General features: G+C 25.7%; 1 protein-coding gene across 1 annotated transcript; it reads left to right on the plus strand.

Annotated features, from left to right (window-relative positions):
* The first annotated feature begins 2,570 nt into the window (after nucleotides 1-2,570).
* Nucleotides 2,571-7,739, plus strand: LOC114391751. The gene is made up of 4 exons (XM_028352705.1): nucleotides 2,571-2,740; nucleotides 2,977-3,114; nucleotides 6,714-6,902; nucleotides 7,350-7,739. The coding sequence occupies exons 1-4, from the start codon at nucleotides 2,633-2,635 to the stop codon at nucleotides 7,479-7,481; spliced, it is 567 nt and encodes a 188-aa protein (XP_028208506.1). The 5' UTR covers nucleotides 2,571-2,632; the 3' UTR covers nucleotides 7,482-7,739.
* Nucleotides 7,740-9,386: the final 1,647 nt, after the last annotated feature.

Genomic DNA, 9,386 nt, shown 5'->3' on the forward strand with positions numbered 1-9,386 from the left:
TTATAAGGGATAGAAATGAAAAAAAGTAATTAATGTTACATTGAAAAACCAAAATGACAAGGGACAAATTTTTTTTCCTTTTACACAATAATTATAATGGGACGAAAGCAATAATAATAATAATATTTAGACTATATAGGTAACCGGCCTAGGAAAATACACATATATACACTCAGAACCTTTAACATAATGAAGGCAATTATTTCTTGAGAGTACTCAGGCATCATAGTATGAGAATACTACTAGCACCCTGATATTTGGTCAAACCGAATACTTGAGTACTTTCACAGTCAAACAATATTTACAATATTTAGCTAATCGACGTTGTTTAATGTACGAATATAAGTACATATCAGAATCTCTAAAAGATTCATACTCAAGGTATTTAGGTACTTGGTCAGGCCGAATACCTGAATACCCTTTAAAGTCTACATTGCGACATAATCAAGTACTGTACTCAACAGAATCAAGTATCTAGACACCTAAGAACAATAAACCTTAGTTATGACTATAAAATGTAATTATCTTATGAAAATACCATTAAAACTACTAAAAAGAACCTTAATGACAATTATCATAACATTGTCTAATATGGTAATAACTTACCAAAGTCTATAGATTCAAGGCTCATTAAAATATGTATAAACAATTAAGTGAATATCAAAATAAAACATTATTCATTATATTAAATACTAATTTATTAGTCTCGTTGGAGTACCTTTGGTAGGCACCCCTCCCTTTTGACCAACTAGCACTAAATACCGAGAGGAGAGAAGACTTTTGAGAAAGAACAAGCTAAGAAAAAGATTACATATCTACCCTTTTGTAGGTACAATATTTAATAATAAATTCACAAATTTATTATTATTATTACTATAAATTTTCCTCTCTTTTTCTTTCTCTCTATCTTTTTACTTAAAAAAATCATCCATTTACACAAAACTCACTTCTAGTTTATACTTTCTTTGTTTCTATTTATAAGACATAATTGACTAAATTATACTTATTAAAAAAATTAATTAATTTAGCCTTAGTATTAAAATTGTTTTTAATTGTAATATTTTTTTTAAATTGTTATTACTATTAATGAGAGTTTACTCATCTTCTCTAATCTTTAGAGGAGAGAAAAATGATAATTAAAAATAGTATTTATTTATAGATTAAATAAATAAAAATATTTTAATTAAAATATAATTAGTTAACAAGAGAGATGAAACAAAATCTTATAATAAATGGAAAAAAATTATTATTTATTTCTTATAGATAATGACAAACGGAGTAATTATAAGGGGTTTAAAAGCTTACCTGGGTATGCAATAATGTAAAATTCAGCTACAATCCTTGTCCACTGCTACATATTTCTTTGTCTTTCCTTTAATTTATTGTGTTATATTTATTATTTATAAATATTTGATCTAATACAATCAATACTGTTATAAAAAATTAACAGAGTTGTTATATTTGTAATATAATTCCGGTTCCTATTTATAAGAACAAAATATAAAATAATAATTATTTTTTATAAGATTTAATCTATAAAATTTCTTGTATTAATTATTTTTAGATTATAAATATCTTTAATTAAAAGAAGAGAGAGAATATATTGACAAATAATAAATTTGTTTAAAATTTATAACTTTATTCAAAACTATCATTATTATTAATATTCTTTTTCTTCTAATTAATTTGTCAATACATTTTTCTCTTCTTTTAATGAGGGGTATATGTAGTCTAAAAATAATTAATATAAGAAATATTATAAATTGGCTCTTGTACAAAAGAATAAATACTATTTCAAATTTGGATTCCATAAATAGGAACCGATGGAGTATAAAAGAAGTAAATTACTCACTCCCATCTCAAATATAACAAGAAAAAAACATGACACACACTAACTAAGAAAGTTAATTATATTTAATTGCATCATTTTCAATTAAAAATTATTTTGTTCTTAATTTATCTTTTATTGAAACTTGGTATCAAGGATAGGTTTCCTATCCTTGAAACTAACATCTCAATTAAATAAAAAAGTATTTTAGAGATAATAACATTAAATAAAATAAAATTGGTTGAAATTTTCTTATAATAAATTTTTTTTATATTTATAATAAAAATATATATTTTTCTTATATTTAAGACCAGATAAGAAAAAGAAATACTATAACTCTTCTAAAAAATAATTTAATACTATGATGAAATAAATTTACCAGATAAGAAAAAGAAATACTATAACTCTTCTAAAAAATAATTTAATACTATGATGAAATAAATTTAAGATCAACGTTACATCTTATATAAAATTAAGTCATCATAAGATTTGATTTGTTCAATGAATTCTACATTCTGATAATAAAATTGTTTTAAATAATTAAACCTTTAAAAGAATTAGTATTTCTTGCGACTTATTAATTGGTTGATTGTATGCAATAATATTTTATTTGACCTACAATAAATTGCATTTAATAATATATTTGTTTCCACTGATTACTTGTGGTGTTTACAATTTCAATCCCAAGCATACCCTCAATTTTGTCTTTATATTAAAGGCTCGATCTACTCACTGTCTTCCCACTCAACAAAGAATTTGATCAGTGATAAAAAAAAAAAGAAAGACGAATAGAGAGAACCCAATATGTCTAAACTAGCCACTCTCTTGACTTTGGCTCTTCTACTGAGCTTCAATTTAATCTATGCCTCCCGTCCAAACCCTTCACTTATCAGTGTCTCTTCTTTGCATGGGGTATGTTTCCTTTTCAATTTCCATTAACCTTAGTAAATTAATAAATCCATATGAAACTTTTTTCCCTTCTTGTGGGTGTGGTTTTAGAAAATTGGTTCTTATCAAGCAGGCAAAAGTCCAAATATTTTATTGTATATCATAACACGATGAATTTCGATGTTTGATGGTGTTGTTTATTCTTTGTTCATTTTTAAAATTGATTTTAGCTTTGAGAATTGGCATGTTTGAATTTGAAGGATGTTGCGGCTACAAAGGCAGAAGAGATAGATGGTGAGAGTTGTGAAGAAGGGACAGAGGAATGTTTGGCAAGAAGGACACTTGCTGCGCATCTCGATTATATCTACACTCAGAAGGATAAACTGGGTCAGCATTCTTAATGGCATCACAGGCATATGAATTGCAATACTATAAATAAATTAATGTACCACACATATATGTATGTGTGTACTTATTTCATTAACAAACAAATGCTTTGCTTGAATGTTCGCATATTTTCTCCTAATTATTCCATGCGAGAGAAATAACAATCTACCGTACTCCATTCGATTTCAAATATAAGATAAAATTACTGTTTTTTTTTCTTCATCAAGAAAATTTTAATTAATTTTACCTCTTATTTAATGTTAGTATTTTTAAAATATTCTTCATTTATTTAAGGTGTTAGTTTAAATGACTCTCATTTATTTATTTATTTATGCTACAAAGTTTCAAATGAAGGATGACTTGAAAAAAATTACTTTTTAATTAAAACTGGTACATTTAAATGTGATTAATTAATTTTATCAATTACTGCAAATTAAGTTTTTTCTTATATTTAAGATTGAAGTAATACTTCTTAAACCTTCCGATTCTCTCTGCTAGGATTATAGTCTCTAAGGTATTATTCTTAATAAATTACAAATAGTAAGATGTAAGCTCTACCGATCGAATTTTATGATTATAAATTTCAACCCATGGGAGAAAGTGTATTATAAAAAGTGTGTCATGTAGTGTATTTTTAGCATTTCTCTTTGATTATTCAGGCTTTAATCTAAGGTGACAAATGATATATAAAAAATCTTAGCAATGAAATACTATTTCCTTTGGTCTTGATTATAAGAAAAAAAAACATACTTCCTACTTATTAAGAAAATTAATCAATTTCATTAAATCATGTCATTTCTTATTAACAATAAATATTTTTCTTAAATTATAATTCATTAGAACTTTACATCAAACATAAAAAAATCTTTAACCTCATTAAATAAAAAATATTTTTAAAAAAATCTTATTAAACAAGATATAAATAATTAAGATTTATTTATATTAAGAAAGAATTTTATATTTTTAAGAGGAGAGGAAGTATAATGTTGAAAGGTGGGAAGAGTTTCACTGTTTTAAGGTTACAAAACTTACCAAAGTAGTCAAACTTCAAAGACTGTTTTAAGGTTACAAAACTTAACAAAGTAGTCAAACTTCAAAGCAATAACGCCTGAGCATAAAAAGCACAGGGTGGCCGAGGCACCAATCTTATCCGGCAGATTGAATGACATTAAATGAACGACGCATGCATTTACATCTTCAAAACTTGTGACTAAATGAGGGGGAGTATATTGATTGACATTTTTAGTTTTCAATAAAATATTACTCCCTCGATTCCTTATTATAGTCAATTCATTAAAATTAAAAAATTAGTTGATTTAATTAAAAATATTATATTTTTTTTTCAAAATTATTCCTATGAATAAGAATAAAACTTACAGATATTAATGGATTATGTTTCCCTTATATGAGAAGAGATAAATTATGACGGGAATGACAAATAATACAATTTTCCAAAGTCTATGAATATCTCCGGGCAAACTTACAATATTTGTTATTGTTATTAGAGTTGTGAAAATGGATCTAAATTTAGGGGTCAATTTGATTAATTATGGATTTAGTGCATATCAAGTCTAAAATGGAGGAAGTTTTGTAGTCAATTTTAAAATTTGATCTGATCCAATTCACCCGAGTGTTAACCCTTGATAGGTTAGGTTGATCTACTTGACCCACCTAAAAAAACAATCTGTTAGTATTTTGTAATATTTTTTTAAGATTTTAAAATATTTTGTTCATTTAAATAGAAATAGAGTAAAACTCACCTAAAATACATTCTTAATTTTTTAATATTGTTCAACATTATTTTATTTAGTGTTTTGGTTAACACTATTTTTAAAACTTGTGTTATCATAATTCTAGACTTCTACCTTGTGACAATATGTTTGTTGTGGTGTGTGAATAGTGATAAATTTAATTTAACTAACATTTTTTTAATTTATTCAAATTTATTTTACTAAAAAAAATTATTTTTTATGAATTTTTTAATATAAAAAATAAATATTTTTCATTTTATTTTAAGTGGATTGGTGGACCAATCCATTTAACCCACATATCATGGTAGGTTGAGCCGGATCACTTTTTTCTTGAATCAACTTTAAGTAAATAGGATTGAGTTTGTTTATTTAAGAGGTGGGTGAGTTCAACGAATCGGACTAACCCGTTTAAATAACTTTAATCATAATAATAATATAAAATATCCTCTATTAGAAATAATGATTAATTTTTGTCAAGACTATAAGTACACATAATATAAGATAAATATTTTTTCCCAACAAAGACTATTTTTCATCTAAATAATAAAATTAATATATTCTATAACTAATTATTGAACTAATAGAAAAGACTTTAGTTAAAGATATTTTTTTATAAAAATTAATTAATTCATGGGAATTTTAAATTGGACGGACTAAATCACACTTTTAAATTCAATTGAAGGACAATTAAATAATTATGTGTAACATTTAATGATTTCAATTATTGTAGAATTAATTAATGTACCTATAGTTTAAATCATTAAATTGTTTATGTGAGATTTTTTTAAAATATTTTTGTTTGTTTAAGATATTACAAAAATGAATAAAAAAACCTGAAGAGAAATCAATAGCAAAGTAATTTAAAATTGTATTGATTTCACATATAATATTTAAGTTTGCAGGAATGATTATAGTTGACGACCAGTCAAAATAAAAATTATAGTTGACGAAGTTACTAGGAATGAACTATGAGAGCATGACGTACTCTTTATAAAACAATCTTACTAAATTATAGCATTCCTTTAATACGCTGACGTAAGGAAATATGAGAGCATGACTTTTAATCAAAAAGAGAAAAAAAAAAAACCCAACTATATATCGTACGTATACGTAGGTAAATGAGAAATTACATTCCATTAATTTTGGGGTGTGTACGTAGAGATTCAAAGAAATGATCGAATCCAGTTCGTATCACCAAATTGTAAAAATAATTACTAGGTAGACTAAGGGTTCTAATGAAAATAGATAAAGTGGTAGATGTAATAAGTCATATATATAAAGAGAGATATGAAAAAAAAAACTAGAAATTAAGACATGAAAGAGAAGTTTGTATAAATTAACTTTTCTTGACAACTATATAGAGACCGGTAAAAAAATATACAACTGAATTATTCATTTGTATACGGAATAGTTGAATAGTTGAATTTCTTAATGTGTATATACTTTTATGCTACTTTGATCAAATAAGTTTATAACTTAATTAATTAAAGCAACGTCTAAACTACTAAAGTAGCTTACTAAATATACTCTTTTAGTCCTTTTTTTTTTAAAAAAAAAGTAGACTTAAAATTGTAATCAATTATGCATTTTTTCTATAACTTTAATTCATTATTTTTTTTTACATTTTTATGTTTACATGAATTTTAATAAAATAATTATATAGTAGAACAAAAAAATATTTTTACCTTCTTGGAAACGGCAGATAGATATAGTATATTCCAAATCGATCGTGACAATTAAAAAGTCAAGAAAGTTTGAGACACGAGAAATTTACGTTTGAATAGTTTCGATAGGTTGTTTGTGGTCATGTTTACACTCTGAACCCCAACCCTACCCTCAATTTTATCTATATATAAAAGGCTCTCGTAAGTCCTCTCTATCTTCCCACTCAACACAAAGAATCTGAGGTTCTTAGTGATAAAAAGAGTAGAGAACCGAGTATGTCTAAAGTGGCCACCCTCTTCACTTTAGCTCTTCTGTTAAGCTTCAATTTAATCCATGCCTCCCGTCTTAATCCTTCACTTAAAGTTTTTTCTTCTTTGCGTGAGGTACGATTTCTTCTCAGTTTTCATCCACCTTAGTAATAATTAAATTAATACATGTTAAACTTTTTTTCTCTTTCATTTTTTTTTTTTTGTGAGTGGGTGTGTGGTTTTAGAAAATTGGTTCTTATTTTGGTGGAGGCTAACAAAATTCCAAAATATTTTATTTTATCATCACATGAATTATGATGATGAATAAGGATTGAATATTTTTTTTTATGATAAATATTAACTGTTAGTTTATTAGTAGGTTAAACTCTATAATTTTTTTTTCACTTTTTACTATCAAGTCAACCTTTATGTTTATCAAAAGTATAAAGATTAAAAATACTTTTTTTTCTTTATTTTATCGATCATCTCATGATGAATTGTGATGTTTGAAGTATATATTGTATATTCTTTGTTGATTTTAAATTGATTTTGGTTTTGAGAATTGGCATGTTTGAATTGAAGGATGTTGCAGCTACAAAGGAAGAGATAAATGAAGAGAGTTGTGAAGAAGGCACAGAAGAATGTTTGATAAGAAGGACGCTAGCTGCACATGTCGATTATATCTACACTCAGAAGCATAAACCCAAACCTTAATATATGGCATAATCACAGCACTTTCGGGACCAAATATATATAGCAATATACAATAATGAATCAATGAATATACCATACGTATATATGTGTGTACTTATTTCGTTAGTAAACATATGCTTTGGTTGAATTTTTTGTTTTCTCTTTTGGCCTTGGTTGAGTTTTGTGTAATTCCCATATATTGATCATTCTCCTAATTATTATTCCATGAGAGAGTGTGATAAAATGAATAACACGCATGCATCTACTTCTTCCTGAAAACTTGTGATCGAGTTAATATTTGTTGGCTATGTTTCTCAAGTTCTTTTTATCATATATGAATACAAAGTACAAACCGTCCATGACTATACAGATTTTTTAACCTGAATTCTCACTTATAAATTGATTATAATAACACGATCTTAGTTACTAGTTAGCATTATTACTGCACTTACATCCAGAAACCTCTTCCTGCATAAACTGCTGCTATATATAAAAACTACTGGTGTCAGTTTTGAAAGCAATAATGTGAATCCGAGTAATCAACTACTTTAACTGTACCTGGAATTGAATAAGCTCTCGATAATTGATGCCATAATAGTACAGAAGCAATCATTTTAGCTTCATTAAAATAATAAAACATGACTAATTCGGGAGAGTGAAATGACAGTGAATTAATTAAAATAAATTTTTTAAATTAAACTAGAGTGTAAAAATATAAGTTTTATCTCATTTTATCGTTTGTTTAACTTATTTTTAGTTATTTTTATTGTAAACAAACAGATCCTAAGTAATTTTATGATCCATTTAAAATGGGTGAAAATGGAAAGAATGGAAATTGAAAAAAAAAACATGTATAACGGTATTTTTTTAGTTTGATTGTAAGAAAAAAATTACTTTCAAGAACAAGAATTTTAATTTTAATTTTATTCTAATTTAAATTTTAAAATTTTGTTTTCTCTCTCAATTTCTTTCTCCTGTGCCAAACATTGGGTTAGTGTGATGTTTATAGAAACCAGAAAGTATAAGGATAGAATGATATAGAATGAGTGTACTATATAGCCTCACACAAAAAGTCTTTGTTCAACAGCTATGTTGTCCCTCTCATGGCTCAAAATGATAGACACTCGTCAATTTTACTTAAACAAAAAGAAGACCACATTTAAAATGGAAAAAAAAAGGAAAGAAAAGAAAAGGCCAACGATGTATAGAAGTTACGTGACTAAAATGACATCTATATAATCTAGTTATAAGACTCAACTTGGGGACCGGGGGAGAGAGAATGCACTAAAAATCATGCTTTTGAGTCAAACAAAGTCAGACAGTAACCAGTGGTTAAGAGTATAATGACAGTTTATTTGCCATGATTAAGAATATAATGACAGTTTATTTACCATTATGAATAGAATAATGGAGAAATGTATTTTACTTTATATTTTAAGTTAAATATAGAAAATATTTTTATATTGATATATGGTTCTTAAACTTCTAAAAAATTGAATTTAATCTCTTTTAAGAATTTACATAACAATAATGTTTACAGCTTGTTGATTTATCACATAACTAAAAAATATAATAGAATAATTTCATGTAACTTTTTTGGATAAATTATATTTTTAAAACTCTTATTAAATAGTTTGGTGTCATACTTGACTAAAAAAAACTAAAATCTTTAAAAAACTAAAATCAAAACAAAAATCTTTAAAAAATTAAAATATAACAAAATCTGATATTTTATAAGAAAAAAAAAAGTATTTGTCATTTTTAATTAGTGTAAAAAAAAACTATAATTCCAATGCATAAAAATTGAAGTCTTACAAATTGTAGAATTCCAGTGTATATGTAACATCGTTCACGTTTTTCGAGCAAAATTCAACCTTTGATGTAACCATCAATCTCATGGTCCTCCTCTGTAGTGTGAATTGGTTC

This window comes from Glycine soja, chromosome 17 (assembly GCF_004193775.1).
Source record: "Glycine soja cultivar W05 chromosome 17, ASM419377v2, whole genome shotgun sequence".
Classification (NCBI taxonomy): domain Eukaryota; kingdom Viridiplantae; phylum Streptophyta; class Magnoliopsida; order Fabales; family Fabaceae; genus Glycine; species Glycine soja.

What these genes read in the sequence shown, in the direction of transcription:
- LOC114391751 (XM_028352705.1), top strand. Translation starts at nt 2,633, where the DNA reads ATGTCTAAACTAGCCACTCTCTTGACTTTGGCTCTTCTACTGAGCTTC. An exon ending in GTGTCTCTTCTTTGCATGGG is followed by an intron (nt 2,741 to 2,976) that starts GTATGTTTCCTT and finishes TTGAATTTGAAG; the next exon opens with GATGTTGCGGCTACAAAGGC. An exon ending in ATAAACTGGGTCAGCATTCT is followed by an intron (nt 3,115 to 6,713) that starts TAATGGCATCAC and finishes TATATATAAAAG; the next exon opens with GCTCTCGTAAGTCCTCTCTA.